We start from the raw sequence: 16,080 nt of genomic DNA, 5'->3' as shown, positions 1-16,080 counted from the left end.
TTGGTCACTGTGATATCTTAAATTGTCAAGACACTGCGAATAAATACATTGAACCACAAGTTTGCCTACATGTATTTACGCTACTATCTAGCCTACAAAATATTGTCATATCTGTAAAATAGGCTGTGTTTTGGCAAAACGTCTTGCCTTGGCGAATATAATAGGCCTATGTCTCTGAGTGACAATAGGTAAATCCAGTGACGGGGAAATCATAGGCTACAACCGTGAGACATTTATTATTGTGTAGCCATAGCATTGTAGTTAAACATGCGATGTCACAACATCCGTCATTTGAATAAAAAGTAATCAGTGGCTAAGATCCGCCCCGTCTCTAAAAGTGCATGCGAACTTCCTACATGAATGTTTGGAAATGAACAAAGGCTACCATCAATAGGATATATAGGCTACTGTATATATTCCCGAAATATTTTTTGGGGAGAGAAATATATTGGTAATACTTTATAATAGGCGTAATTAATAATGTATATAGCATTAATACATGCATTTTGTTATTTGTGAACATTTAAAAGCATTATAAGCGCTAATAAAGACTGGCAGATGCGATATAGAGTAATTTCATTTTACTGTCCAAAGGGAATATATGCAGCCTTCTATTCTCCATTAAGGCTGCTGAGGTCGATTTCCTCCTTAACTCGATTTAATGGGGAGGTGAAAAAGAAAAGAAATTGACATTGAATTCTCTGGCAACAGCTCTGGTGGACATTCCTGCAGTCAACATGCCAATTGCACACTCCCTCAACACTTAAGACATCTCTGGCATTGTTTTGTGAGACAAAACTGCACATTTTAGTAGCATTTTCTTGTCCCCAGCACAAGGTGCACCTGTGTAATGATCATGCTGTTTTATCAGCTTCTTGATATGCCACAACAGGTGGATGGGTTATCTTGGCAAAGTAGAAATGCTCACTAACAGGGATGTAAACAAATTTGTGCACAAAATTTGAGAGAAATACGATTTATGCATTTGGAACATTTTTGGGATCTTTTATTTCAGCCTATGAAAAATGGGACCAACACTTGAAATGTTGCGTTTATATTTTTGTTCAGTATACATACATACATACAGTTGAAGTCGGAAGTTTACATACACTTATGTTGGAGTTATTAAAACTTGTTTCTCAACCACTGAACAAATTTCTTGTTAACAGATTATAGTTTTGGCAAGTCGGTTGTGCATGACACAAGTCATTTTTCCAACAATTGTTTACAGACAGATTATTTCACTGTATCACAATTCCAGTGGGTCAGAAGTTCACATACACTAAGTTGACTGAGCCTTTAAACAGCTTGTAAAATACCAGAAACTGATGTCGTGGCTTTAGAAGCTTCTGATAGGCTAATTGACATCATTTGAGTCAATTGGAGGTGTACCTGTGGATGTATTTCAAGGCCTACCTTCAAACTCAGTGCCTCTTTGCTTGACATCATGGAAAAATCAAAAGAATTCAGCCAAGACCTCAGAAAAAAAATGTTGTTGCAAAATGGCTTAACGACAACAAAGTCAAGGTATTGGAGTGGCCATCACAAAGCCCTGACCTCAATCCTATAGAAAATTCGTGGGCAGAACTGAAAAAGCGTGTGCGAGCAAGGATGCCTACAATCCTGACTCAGTTACACCAGCTCTGTCAGGAGGAATGGGCCAAAATTTATTGTGGAAAGCTACCCAAAACTTTCGACCCAAGTTAAACAATTTAAAGGCAATGCTACCAAATACTAATTGAGTGTATGTTAACTTCTGACCCACTGGGTATATGATGAAAAAAAAAAAGCTGAAATAAATCACTCAACTATTATTCTGAAATTTCACATTCTTAAATAAAGTGGTGATACTGACCTAAAAACAGTTTTTTTTTACTAGGATTAAATGTCAGGAATTGTGAAAAACTGAGTTTAAATGTATTTGGCTAAGGTGTATGTAAACTTCTGACTTCAACTGTACATACGTAACATGTTTCACAAGCACATGACAAATGAAAACTACCTTCTACTTCATTCAGAAACAAGTTGACTGTTTTTTTATTGAATTGTCTGTGCTCAACTGAAATTGTTTTTAGCGCAAGTCAATGGCGCACCCTACTGGGATACTTTCAGCAGCAGAAATCTGACTGCATGCTCATTGTTCCTTGTACCTAACACAGTAAGATAGTCAACCGATGTAGTGACTTATCCATTTGGATCCATTTTGTACCAATAGGAGCCTGGTTCTCAAAGTTCTAAATCATTCTGGGCTTTGTAGTTTTGGAATCGTTTATTTTGAGTGTGAGTGAACTCAAATATTCAAAAAGTTTTGTACATATATAGTTCTACAGTGAATATATCAATTACCCCATCCATCCTTACTATACCTATTACAAATAAACAACATAAAACACTTAGACATCCTTGGTCAGTGTTCACTGACAGTTATTTCCTTTACCATTCAGTAACACTGGATCATTGTCCTGAGGCAACAGTTAATGGGCATGCAAAACAATGGCCGATTAATGCTAAGATTAGAACTTATTGAATAAAACACATCTATAAAAATAAGGCTGCGTTTACACAGGCAGACCAATTCTGATAATTTTTTCACACATGTATTTTTTTTAACCAATCAGATAATCTCTGATAAATATATGATGTGAAAATATCTAATGTGTGTGGTCAAAAGACTAATTAGTGGGAAAAATATCAGAATTGGCCTGCCTGTGTAAGACCTTCTTTGACTGAGGTCATTAGATCAAGTTCATTTGGTTTTGGCGAGGTACACTCAGTCATTACCATTTATCCCCTAGTGAAATATATACATCACGTTAGGCTTCCAGTTCAGTCATATCCTCTATGTGGCTACCTAACTATTTAATAAAAACAGTGATTATAAATGTAACAAACAAGCAATCTATTGCAAGTATATATTGCAGTTATACAATATCCACTACAATCGCTTAGTCCAACTGTCTTCAAGACCATAATTCAGAGTAGCCTATATTATGAGATTGTACCTATGGAATATACTGCTGTTTGCTGTGAAAGATATTACAACTAATGATTTACTCTGATGGAAATCAAGTCTTCCATCCAAGGAAATCCTCTTGCAATCTCCTTTCCCAGGAATAGAAAACAGGGTTCATTAAAACACTTGCACATACCTCACAGGATTTTTTGGGGTGGGAAATAATATGTTACTAACCAGGTTTCCATCCAACCTTTTTACGCGAGTAAAGTACATGTTGAATAAAAAATGTGACGACACATGTCTACAAAACACTGTAGACAATAGGCGATCTTTGTGCAGATAAAATGAATTATGCTATAAATGGCGGTGGAAACTCCTTTATGGGCACGTATTGCTATAATAAACATCATTCGAAGTAAATTTGGAGTCACGCGATGATATTGTGTGGTCCTCCCACCACGACTCGGGAAAACATGCAGTTTATATGCTACAGATGAAATAAATTAGGATGAATTCCACCCGTAGTGAAAGTGAACAGTGATGAGCTTGATGCTCCTTTCCAATAGACACTGAGGGTTTTATTCTGGTGACATGATGATCGATGCTTGGGTGCCTTTTCACCAAAAAATTATAATAATCTTGCGGCAGGTAGCCTAGTGGTTAGAGCGTTGGGCCAGTAACCGAAATATTGCTGGATCGAATCCCCGAGCTGACAAGGTACAAATCTGTCTTTCTGCCCCTGAACAAGGCAGTTAACCAACTGTTCCCCGATAGGCCGTCATTGTAAATAAGAATTTGTTCTTAACTGGACTTGCATAGTTAAATAAAAAGGGATAGTTCACCCAAATTACAGTTATTTGTGCCACAAATGCTAAAACATTAACATTTGGTAACAGTGCCAGGAAATTAAAACCAAAGCTTAGACTGCTTAAGGGTAAGGTAACCAATGTGCAATTTTGTAATTTGGGTGACCTATCCCTTTAATATATTTGTAACATGTTCCGGTGAAAGACAAATCAAGTTAAGAATGAACAAATGCATCAAATAATGAATTTGAGTTAAACTACCTTTTATGAAAAAGTTACCTTAACTCTTCTTCTCTATGTAAACAATTCGTTTTTATTTCCATTCTTGAATCATTTACAAGTTAAAGGGATACTTCAGGATTTTGGCAATGAGGCCCTTTATCTACTTACCCAGAGTCAGATGAAGTCCTGGATACCCTTTTTATGTCTGTGTCCAGTATGAAGGAAGTTAGAGGTAGTTTCGCAAGTTAATGCTAACTAGCGTTAGCGCAATGACTGGAAGTCTACGGGTATCTTCTAGCATTGTTATATTTGAGGTATTTCGTTTTAGTTATCAACACTTTAATTGCTCATTAACACATGATGCATCCTAATTTGTGGTGTGTTTGGGTGTTAACTTCTGCAAACATTTGGAGATTTATCAATTTGTTCAGGGTCAAAATAAATAATTTAATACATTGAATTTACACCTGCTCCAGATCACATAGCATTTGAACTTTGACCTGTGCCAGATACAGTGTCTTGGGAAAGTATTTACCCCATTTTGTTGTCTTACAACCTGGAGTTTGTATAAATTTGATTTACACAACATGCCTAACACTTTGAAGATGCAAAATATTTGTGTGTGTGAAACAAACAAGAAATAAGACAAAAAAACAAAACTTGAGCGTGCATACCTATTCACCCCCCCAAAGCCAATACTTTGTAGAGCCACCTTTTGCAGCAATTACAGCTGCAAGTCCCTTGGGGTGTCTCTATAAGCTTGGCACATATAGCCACTGGGATTTTTGCCCATTCTTCAAGGCAAAACTGCTACAGCTCTTTCAAGTTGGATGGGTGTACAGCAATCTTTAAGTCATACCACAGATTCTCTATTGGATTGAGGTCTGGGCTTTGACTAGGCCATTCCAAGACATTTAAATGTTTCCCCTTAAACCACTCAAGTGTTGCTTTAGCAGCATGCTTAGGGTCATTGTCCTGCTGGAAGGTGAACCTCCGTCCCAGTCTCAAATCTCTGGAAGACTGAAGCAGGTTTCCCTCAAGAATTTCCCTGTATTTAGCGCCATCCATCATTCCTTCAATTCTGACCAGTTTCCCAGTCCCTGCCGATGAAAAACATCCCCACAGCATGATGCTGCCACCACCATGCTTCACTGTGGGGATGGTGTCCTTGGGGTGATGGGAGGTATTTTTCCTTGATGGCCAAAAAGCTACATTTTAGTCTCATCTGACCAGAGTACCTTCTTCCATATGTTTGGGGAGTCTCCCACATGCCTTTTGGCGAACACCAAATGTGTTCGCTTATTCTTTTCTTTAAGCAATGTTTTTTTTCTGGCCACTCTTCCATAAAGCCCAGTTCTGTGGGGTGTACGGCTTAAAGTGGTCCTATGGACAGATACTCCAATCTCCGTTGTAGAGCTTTGCAGCTCCTTCAATGTTGTCTTTGGTCTCTGTTGCCTCTCTGATTAATGCCCTCCTTGCCTGGTCCGTGAGTTTTGGTGGGCAGCCCTCTCTTGGCAGGTTTGTTGTGGTGCCATTTTCTTTCCATTTTTTAATAATTGAGCTCCGTGGGATGTTCAAAGTTTCAGATTTTTCTTAAATAACTCAACCCTGATCTGTACTTCTCCACAACTTTGTCCCTGACCTGTTTGGAGCGCTCCTTGGTCTTCATTGCGCCGCTTGCTTAGTGGTGTTGCAGACTCTGTGGCCTTTCCGAACAGGTGTCTATATACTGACATCATGTGACAGATCATGTGACACTTAAAGTCCACATGTTTGCAATCTAACTAATTATGTGATTTCTGAAGGTAATTGGTTGCACCAGATCTTATTCAGGGGCTTCATTGCAAAGGGTGAGAATACATATGCACGCACCACTTTGACGTTTTTTTAAACAAGTTATTTTTTTCATTTCACTTTACCAATTTGGACTATTTTGTGTATGTCCATTACATGAAATCCAAATAAAAATCAATTTAAATTACAGGTTGTAATGCAACAAAATAGGAAAAACGCCAAAGGGGATGAATACTTTTGGAAGGAACTGTAGCCAGGGCAACATTACACAAGTTTAGATTATTGGATATGCAAGTTGTGCTGAGGTGCACAACTAAATCGGAATCGCTGAAATGTTTGACCCTTACGTTTGAATATCTATTTTTATGACATCACCCACAGTGGGTGGTCACTAAAGTTGAGTAAATGTTTACTATAAAAAAAGTACATGTAATTGAAAATGTAGTTCCTAACTTAAATGGATGCATTTTGGGGAGCGATGTGAAGTGGAGATCAAACATGATTTCCAATGTTCTTTAAAAAAAAAAAAAGTGCCATCTGATATCTTTGTCAATAAATTTGAACAGAAATGTAACTAATGTAAAGTTAGACTCAGCAAAATGACGCAATGTTGCTCTCCCGCAGTCACACACAGCATCTGCACGGGTTCGCTTCATACCATATACAGCGTGGTAGCCACGCGACCAAAAAAAAGCAGAGAAGTTGAGTATCACGCTTCAACGCTCTTAGTTGTTGCGGAAATTGATCCAATATACTGTTTACTTTCTGCATCTACATCATATTGCAACCTTTAAGTATTAGTAGCATTGAATTTCCATTGACATCCATGACTTGTCCTCTAACTTGCAAAAACAAATCTGCTTCTACATTACATTAAATAATTTTGAGCTATTAAATTCCAGATTATCAAGGCATTGAATAGACATCACAATGGATTAATCCCAGAGCCATAGATACATGTACGGATGGCTCACCATATTCCATGTTAGCAGCGAACGTTCCATGACGGAAGGATTACTATTTGCATTGTAACTAGCATGAAACTTTTTGGCTAACATGGCAACCATAAAAGACTTGAAACGTTAGAACTTTTTATACCTACAAGTTCAGCAAACAACGTTTACTTAACATTAACTACATGCATTTTTCTGCAGTCATACATGAGGTCACTAGGATAACCCCAAACGAATACCCTGTGTGTGGGGCAGTCCTTCTCCAGCGTTTTAGACCCTGCAAATCAGTGTGTAAACATGCAGATATGATGGTCGCGTTCCCCTGCTCAGACGTTTCATCAACCAATGGTTGCGTACCTCGTCATCGACTATGCCTTCGGACACCAGATTGCTATAACATGTGGTTAGCCAATAGGTAAAATACCTATCCAAGTGTTGTAAGATCTGGCACACTTCAGTAACGCCTGGGCAGAAGAACGCGCCCGTTGATTTAGTCACCTAGTAGTAGTCACTTCAAAGGGGAAGTTCAGTTTTTTTCAGGTTGAGGAACCATCTAACATCAGGTTGTAAAACACAAACTTCCCCTTTAACAGCCCAAGCAAGGCCTAAGACAAAATACATACATGTATTATTTATATCCCTTGCCGTTGGTGCCCCAATGGATGTGGCCAAGCAGGAAAACCCCGGTGAAGCATGAAGCCAAGAACCTCCTCCTCATCATCATCATTCTTGATCCTGTGCTTTCAGCACAGCAGGTGTTTACCGCCCAACCCTGTGTCTACATTGTCTCTCCCATTTCCCTCATGGCCTCCTCATCTCAGGCCTTCATGTATGTGGGGATGGTGCCTCGCTGAGTCAGCCCCTCAAATCTCTTGTAGGTGTAGTTCAGGAACACCCAGTCCTTGGATTTGTCTGGCTCCGTCACGTTGGAAACTGAAACAACAAGATTGTAAATTATATACAACAGTGTATTAAGGTTAATACCAGTGTTATTGTCTCCTCCTTGCCACTAGAGGGCAAAACTGAATAGGAAATTAATCTAGATCTCAGAACTGTAGGAATGTGTGAATAACAACAGTACTATGGGTCCTATTTAATCTAAATTGGAGATGATGACTCAAATATTCCTGTACACCAAAGCAAACCTGCACTGCAGCACATTGTTTCTTCTGCTTTAATAGTTTTTACATTTTATCATTCATTTCATGCTTATTGTGAAACACTTTTCATACATGAAATGCAGCTCAAAGTAGTAATAGAGACAAAGTGATTATTATTACCTGGCTGAAGGATGTCCGATTCTGGGAACTCATCAAAGTTCGATGTGTCATCGATGCTCTTGATCTCAATGGAGATGGCGGCTGGTCTTTCCCTATGGAAGGAAGGCAAATGTGAGCCGTTGGTCTATTTAAAACCTTTTTCCTAATGCATTTTGCTGAAACGCACCAAAGACAACCAAATTAAAGCTAAGTGACTTGGCTTTTGTTTGGGCTGTGATTGCATCTTATACCTCCTTTAAGATATTGCCATCATACATGATTAGACACACACACGTATGTACTGAAGAACAAACACATACCTGATGTGTTCCCAGTCCACAGGCTCAAAGAAGGCGTGACTCTTCATCTCCTCAACACTCACAGCACCAACACGGTTCTCAGCGTCATTACAGTACCTGAAATGGGTTCATGTTGTTGGAGCACCAAAGCCTTTGTTTCACAAGAGGAAATCCATTGCGCTGAAATAAAATGTCTACTTTACTGCAGTTTGATACGGCGTGTTTTTGTGGATGTGATCATTTTGGTAACTCAGCCTGCAGATGTGACTTACGATCCAGTTATAATGCATTATAAGACATGTTATTAACATGTATGACCACCTTATAAATGTCTTCGTCATTAACATCTCATAATGATCATGAGTAACAGCTATTTTGAGTTCACCCAATCTAGCAAATGTGAAGCTATAGGCCTAAAATATAAGACATTATAAAAGGCTCACACATCTTTATAACAAGTATTAAAACACTAACTATAAGCGTTAGCTGTCAGAGCAGCTTACGGATCACTGCACAGGTACACAGCCCATCTGTAAATAGCCCACCCAACTACCTCATCCCCATATTGTTTTTGTTTTTATTGCTCTTTTGCACCCCAGTATCTCTACTTGCACATCATCATCTGCACATCTATCATTCCAGTGTTAATGCTAAATTGTAATTATTTTGCCTCTATAGCCTATTTATTGCCTTACCTCCCTAATCTTACTACATTTGTGCACACTTTACATAGATTTTTCTATTGTGTTGTTGACTGTGCGTTTGTTTATCCCATGTGTAACTCTGTGTTGTTTTTGTCGCACTGCTTTGCTTCATCTTGGCCAGGTTGCAATTGTAAATGAGAACTTGTTCTCAACTGGCCTACCTGGTTAAATAAAGGTGAAATAAAAAATAAAACATTTTTACCAGTAAAGTGTTACAATACTTTTTTCCTAAGAGGACAATACACGTTGATACATACACACAAGCGGCTATCCTATAAGGTTTCATATGACCACAAACCTGAGAATCAAGTCCTTGGCCCGCTCTGAGATGGGCACCTCAGGGGGGAAGACCAAGGTCTCCTTCCAGTTCATCACCTTCCTATACGTCTCCTGGGGTGTTTCAGAACAGAACGGGGGGTACCCTGAGAGACACCAGGGGAGAATGTCAGTATGTTACAAAGTAGGAGCAATGAGTTAGCCAGCTAACTTTCTGAAAAAATGTCCTATCTTTGAGTTCCTAATGAAACATACTTGGGCATGTTGTAATTGACTCGGTTACATAGACATACCTATCAGCATCTCATACATGATGACCCCCAGAGACCACCAGTCACAGAGCTTGTTGTATCCCGTCTGCAGGAACACCTCTGGTGCAATGTAGTCTGGTGTTCCTACTGTGGAGTAGGCCTGTTGGTTAAACAAACAGATGGGGAGACACTAGTAAGTAAATACAACCCAAAGGCTACAGTATTGGGTGTGCTTGTTTCACAGTCCATGGTGCTCAGAGGATCCTTAACAAAAACCCTGATGAGATCCCTAAGAGGGATCCTACTCAAAGGACCATTGGGAAGGGCAGTACCAAAGATATAATGGGCGGTAAAATATATAGTCTCTCACATGCACAAACTCTTACCAGTTGCCTCCGGTTCTTCTTCCACGTCTCTGCTTTTCTCTTTGAGTTCATGTTTTGGAAGGCTGTGGAATATTGCAAGTTCAAAGACATGGCAGTGTTCTCCCATAAAAACGACTGAACAAACAAATTATATTTTGTCTGAATGAAAATAAAAGTGAATGATTCACAGGTTGTAAAGAGTGACTCACAGAAGTCACTGGGAGGGTTGTGTGTGAGGTTCCTGTAGAACTCTGTACGGTGGGCCTTCTTCAGTCCCGTACACAGACCAAAATCAGACAGCTTTACATGGCCCTGGAGAAGAAAAAGACTCTCCGATCACACCTTCAATACGAACGGTTATTATATACTTTAATTGGCCATCTAAGTGAATGCTTCTCTGTGTGCGTGTCTCTGAGCATGTGTCTATCTGTTTGTGTACAGGGGTAGGCCTGGACCAGGCCCATGTCTCACTCTGGAGTCCAGAAGCAGGTTATCAGGTTTGATGTCTCTGTGGATGAAACCCAGCTGGTGGATGGAGTCGATGGCCAGGACGGTCTCAGCTATGTAGAACTGGGTAGCCTCTTCAGACAGGGTGTCCTTTTTCATCAGCAGGGTCATCATGTCACCTGCACATTGAATTGATATTAATGACACTATGCCACTAACCCCGTTTTTTTTACATGTGTGTAACAGATGACCAATTAAATTAAAGTATATAATAACAGTATACACTCATTGGCCAGTTTATTAGCTACACCCATCCAGTACCGGGTAGAACCCCTTTTGTCTCCAGAACAGCCTGAATTTGTCGGGGCATGGATAGTACAAGGTGTGGCATTCAGACGTTGCACAATCGGTATCAAGGGACCTAACGTGTGCCAGGAAAACATTCCCCACATATTACTACCAGCCTGTACCGTAGACACCAGGCCGGATGGGTCCATGGACTCATGCTGCTTATGCCAAAACCAGACGTTGCCATCAGCATGACGCAACACGAACCGGGATTCGTCAGACCAAATTACACTCATTGTTGTTAACTACACTCAGTGGAGCTCCTGGTAAAACTTTCTTAACTTGGACATTCATTTTTGGCTATGTTAAAGTTTACACTTCCCTCTTTCAATTATCATGTGGGGAGGCTAAAATAATGAAAAACTATCTACCAAATCTATTCATTGATTGCTTTTCCTTGACATTATCATTCACCCGACAAGATGTGAAAATAGTTTTTATTACTAACATGATGGGAAAGGTTAAAGAACCCTGCTCTAGATGTCTATGTACAATGTGTAATGTCACTATATTTCTTCCTAATAATTATATCTAATAAAAAATGGTTTGATGTAATTTGTGGAGTCAGACTGTGTCCAGCAAGAGAAACCCACCTCCAGGTAGAAACTCCATGATGAGGTAGAGGTTCCTCTTATCCTGGAAACTGTAGAACATCTTGACCACCCAGGCCCCGTCCGCCTCCACCAAGATGTCCCTCTCTGCCCGAATATGAGCCACCTGCTCCTTCTCTAACATGTCAGCTTTCCTCAAGATCTTCATGGCATATATGTGCCCGGTGTCTTTTTTCTGCACCAAGCGGACCTGAGGACAAACGTAGGAGTCACACATGAGTATGCCACATTTGAGAGGCTTAAGTGTAATTAGTTGCTAACTGTTTTATAAAATGAGAGGTCAGACCAAACCATGCATTGCAAACTTTTTTGAAAGCTTCAGTAAAGACCATATTAATCGACAATCAGTACCAGCATACACTCAAAGGTCCATATAAAGAAAATAAACTGAAGAGAGATATAATAACCTACCTCTCCAAAAGCGCCTCGACCAATGACCTTTAGTGACTCAAAGTCGTCCAGGCCCAGCCGGGTCCTCTTCAGCCGCAGGAACTCTGTCTCCTTCCTGGCGTGCTGGGAGCGTCGCATTACCTTCTGTTGAGAAACACCAATAATCAGTTCCATTTGGTTTCCTCTAAAATAGTAGATGTGGCAAACATGCAAAGAAAGTGCTACCCACGACATTGATTCCAATCCATTATTGGAATTAAAGCCATCGTTCCACACGAGTGGAGGTTTACCTCTTCATCTATCAAGCCTTCCTCATCCATGACTTTCTCCAGCTTCTTCTGCCTGGAAAAACAGAGGGGAACATGCATGTATTCTGTAACAGTCTACCCCAGTCTAGTTACTCTGAAAACAGTCTACCCCAGTCTAATTACTCTGAAAACAGTCTACCCCAGTCTAATTACTCTGAAAACAGTCTATCCCAGTCTAATTACTCTGAAAACAGTCTATCCCAGTCTAATTACTCTGAAAATAACTAGACTGGGGTAGACTGTTTTCAGAGTAACTAGACTGGGGTAGACTGCTCTGAAAACAGTCTATCCCAGTCTAATTACTCTGAAAACAGTCTACCCCAGTCTAGCTATACTGAAAACAGTCTACCCCAGTCTAGCTATACTGAAAACAGTCTACCCCAGTCTAGCTATACTGAAAACAGCCTACCCCAGTCTAGCTATTCTGAAAATAGTCTTCCCCAGTCTAGTTACTCTGAAACAGTCTTCCCCAGTCTAGTTATTCTGAAACAGTCTTCCCCAGTCTAGTTATTCTGAAACAGTCTTCCCCAGTCTAGTTATTCTGAAACAGTCTTCCCCAGTCTAGTTATTCTGAAACAGTCTACCCCAGTCTAGTTATTCTGAAATAGTCTTCCCCAGTCTAGGCCGTGGTGGCGTTGTCTTTCATGATCATCTATCAACATTTTTCAGACATAAAACTGTGATGATTGTTAATGATTAAAGTGCAATTTCTACTCCAAATGTTATGGACGCTATATAGCCTACCCTGAGAGTTATTGTTGTGTGTTACGGTTTCACCCACCATAGTAGAGATGTCCTACAGGAGCCACAGTACTTTAGCTAAACAGTTGTGATTGTGATGCTAGCTCACAAACGTGAGGACGGTCGGGTTGGAATAAACCCCAGTCATTTTATAAAGAACAAAGTCTCTCTCATTCTCTCAACATAACAACCCACTATTTGGGTCCTCTTAAAATGTAGCCCAAACAAGCTTGCGTTGCCAAATGCAAATATTCGGGAACACCTGGCTGTCACATGCATGGGTGGCCTATAGGAGAATTGGTGGCCTATAGGAGAATGGGTGGCCTATAGGAGACACGTACCTGGTCTCACGCTCCTCGTGTTGTGTCAGCAGAGTGCTGTAGAAGTTCTCCAGTGTCAGCTTGGCCACGGTCACCCTCTCCCGGGTGTGGTTGCTCATGGGAAGGGCAGCTGCAGTCCCTCCCGTCATGGCCATACTATCCTGTAGAGCAAAGGGAAATAATGACAACACTGAGTGACTGAGGCCCAATACACATGTACTGATATTCAACATAAGCCTACTGTACATCCAATAGTTTTTAGTTCCAGTTGAGTAATATCTGAGAGACATTATATCGCTACTGTCTATTACTAGCAGTGAGGAGCCTGTTTTAACTTGTCTTTGCATAATACAGACCAGTTATGCCCACACTAAAACATCTAATGTTACTGCTGTACCTATTCTTAGTATACCTTATGTAAATTCCTCCGGTGTAGATGCGTATAGATTGCATTTGGATGACTGTTAGTGCTATTTGGGTTGTTCATTTGGATTACTGTTACAGTGCTATTTGGGTTGTTAGGTTAATTGGATCCATTCGGATATTTCTTTATTGCTTGTTAAAATCTTGTATTATTTATGTTCTTGCTTGACATCTTACTGCATTTTTAGGTGCTAGTAACATAAGCATTTTGCTGCACCTGCTATAACATCTGCTAAACTGTGTACGTAACCAAAAAACGTTGATTTGATGCAAGTTCACTCTTTCTTGAAAGACAGGTGCAGAGAGAGAGAGGGGCCATTGTGTGCAGTGCAAAAAAAGAACGTTAAACATGCAATCAAGAAACCAAGTGGTCTCCACCCTGTGAGTCAGCACCAGACAGGAAGCAACTCCCCTTCAGCATGAAAAGACCCAGTCATGATGCCAGAGGGAGGGGGACTGTCTGGGACACATACACACAGCCAAGAACAACACCAAGCTCCATGCCCTCAGAAACATTTCAATAGGCAGTGAGGAATAGTGTCTTGGGGGACTGGTCCATAGGGTTGAGCTCATGTACCAGTCCAATGAATCACAACAATTTCCAATGCCTGTTTTCATGAGTTGTGCACCAGGCTCCTACTCCGGTTGCCTATACTATTAGGTATATCAATTTAGCAACAATGACATATTGTATTTTCCTGAGATTTAAGCTAGTAGTTAGTACTAGTAGTAATGTCCTTTGTTTTGTGGATTTCAGACATTCTGTATCTCATCACTATTCAGGCATGATTGAAATAGGGATATTTCTGATGGCCTTACCAAAGCTTGTGAATTGTGATGTTTGATTTGAAACCAGTGCTTCAGAGGTCCCATTGTTATTTGAGAATGTTTAACTATTGAATTTGATACATAGATAAATCCAAAATAGAAAACGATTGGACGTAGACGCAACATTGGAATGTAAGGACATGTTATTTCACTCAATTCCAATTACTCAAGGTCTATAAGATGCCCATGATGAGGACGCTGCTTATGTGGCGCCAGTGTTAATAATAAGGACTGTACGAGCAGGTGATGATGAACACGTCATTGCCATGATTTGTGCATTGGGTTGCGTAACAGACGTAAACATGACAAAACCACAGGTATGCATGCAACGAAACAAGTCTGCCAACGAGAAGATAACTGTATTGAATGCTGTCATTGCAATTTGACATCTAGGCTAGGTGTAGGCTGTCTATGTCTTGATAGTTGCTGATCGACGTTGACCATAATGTAAAAACTATCCAGACTTGGATTTAATAATAGCTTTTACCCACCTCTGTATCCTGCTCCAGATTCAATTGATGGCTAGGCTAGCTGCCCAGCCCTGCTCCAATATGACAGAATTTAGGTCCGTAAATTTGGCTAGGGAATGAGGGGAAAGACTCGACGTTATGTAACGTTACTAGCTATCTAACGTTAACTAGATACACACACTGCAAACACTGACTGTGTATGGAGAAAATAAAAGACTTGAGTCAATGACAACTATTTTTGATATTTAACAAGACTAACAGTACAAGGGTTTGGTAAGCGTTGCTCATCTCCATTCATCCATCTTCGACCTCAACTCTCCCTGTAAATAGTAAAATAGCCAATTAGTCCCAGAATGGATGCACTAAAAACATAACGCTTACTCCACGCAAGTACATGCTACAGAAATGACACCGAGATTAGCCAATAGAAGATAAAATGAAATAAATGCTTATTTTAAGCAATCGGTCGTGGAAATATTGGGGGGACGTAACCTAGCTATCTACCAATCAGAGGAAAGTAATATGCCTTTTTTTCAGGTCGGTCCACCGGTTTACCCTGAGCATGGTTGCGTTCCAGGCCGCCTACATTGTAGTAATTGAAAATACAGTACATTACAGGGAATGGTTTAACGATGATAGGACTGCAATGTAGTCAGCCTCTGGAACACTTCTCACTTCAATTAAACGTTGAAGGCCGGTTTCCCAGCTAGTGAGGGAGTTTTATCAATGTCCCGGGTGAATCGGGTTAGCTTTGATGCATTCGTTTTGGAACTGGGCTACTGAAAACAAAAGGGATGTAGGTTAAGCATGTGTAGTAATGAGTAGGATTGTCTTTTCACATGCCAAATGGATTGCTTTTGATTAAAAGGCTTCATCTGCCATCCCAATGAAAACTAGTTGAATTCAAACATATTTTATGATACATGTTTCTCAATGATGCACAATGTTGACAATATCACGAGCTGTGCAGATTACCGTTCGATTTGAGCAGGGTGCACCTCACTCAAGAGTTCGCCCAGTCACGTTAGGAGATATAGCTGGGTCAACCCGGGCTGCTCAATCGAATCCCCTTAGTATATAAGACTAAAAAAACACTTTCAATTCAAGGGCATTCTGAAAGCCATCTTTCTGTGGGGCCAAGGTTTGTCTGTTGCATATCAAAATACAAAACATTAAACAAGCACTAACATTCCACATGAAATGCAAACAGTCGACTTACTTTTAAAATGCCATTTATGCCTTGAAATAAACTGTTGATTAAAAAATTGGTATAAAATAATACAAAACCTGACTTTCTAAAACAACAGGG

General features: G+C 40.1%; 1 protein-coding gene across 1 annotated transcript; it reads right to left on the bottom strand.

Annotated features, from left to right (window-relative positions):
- Positions 1-6,503: 6,503 nt before the first annotated feature.
- On the bottom strand, positions 6,504-15,675 carry LOC139533888 (serine/threonine-protein kinase 38-like). Its single transcript, XM_071332355.1, has 13 exons — positions 14,793-15,675; positions 13,072-13,211; positions 11,972-12,023; positions 11,703-11,825; positions 11,274-11,481; positions 10,357-10,511; positions 10,095-10,197; positions 9,907-9,968; positions 9,563-9,680; positions 9,292-9,415; positions 8,311-8,406; positions 8,012-8,103; positions 6,504-7,664 (listed from the first exon to the last, which is right to left on the bottom strand). The coding sequence occupies exons 2-13, from the start codon at positions 13,203-13,205 to the stop codon at positions 7,549-7,551; spliced, it is 1,383 nt and encodes a 460-aa protein (XP_071188456.1). The 5' UTR covers positions 13,206-13,211; positions 14,793-15,675; the 3' UTR covers positions 6,504-7,548.
- Between the last annotated feature and the right edge of the window lie 405 nt (positions 15,676-16,080).

This window comes from Salvelinus alpinus, chromosome 11, assembly GCF_045679555.1.
Source record: "Salvelinus alpinus chromosome 11, SLU_Salpinus.1, whole genome shotgun sequence".
Classification (NCBI taxonomy): Eukaryota; Metazoa; Chordata; class Actinopteri; order Salmoniformes; family Salmonidae; genus Salvelinus; species Salvelinus alpinus.
Note: the sequence above shows the minus strand (reverse complement) of the source record. Positions and strands in the feature narration are given on the sequence as shown.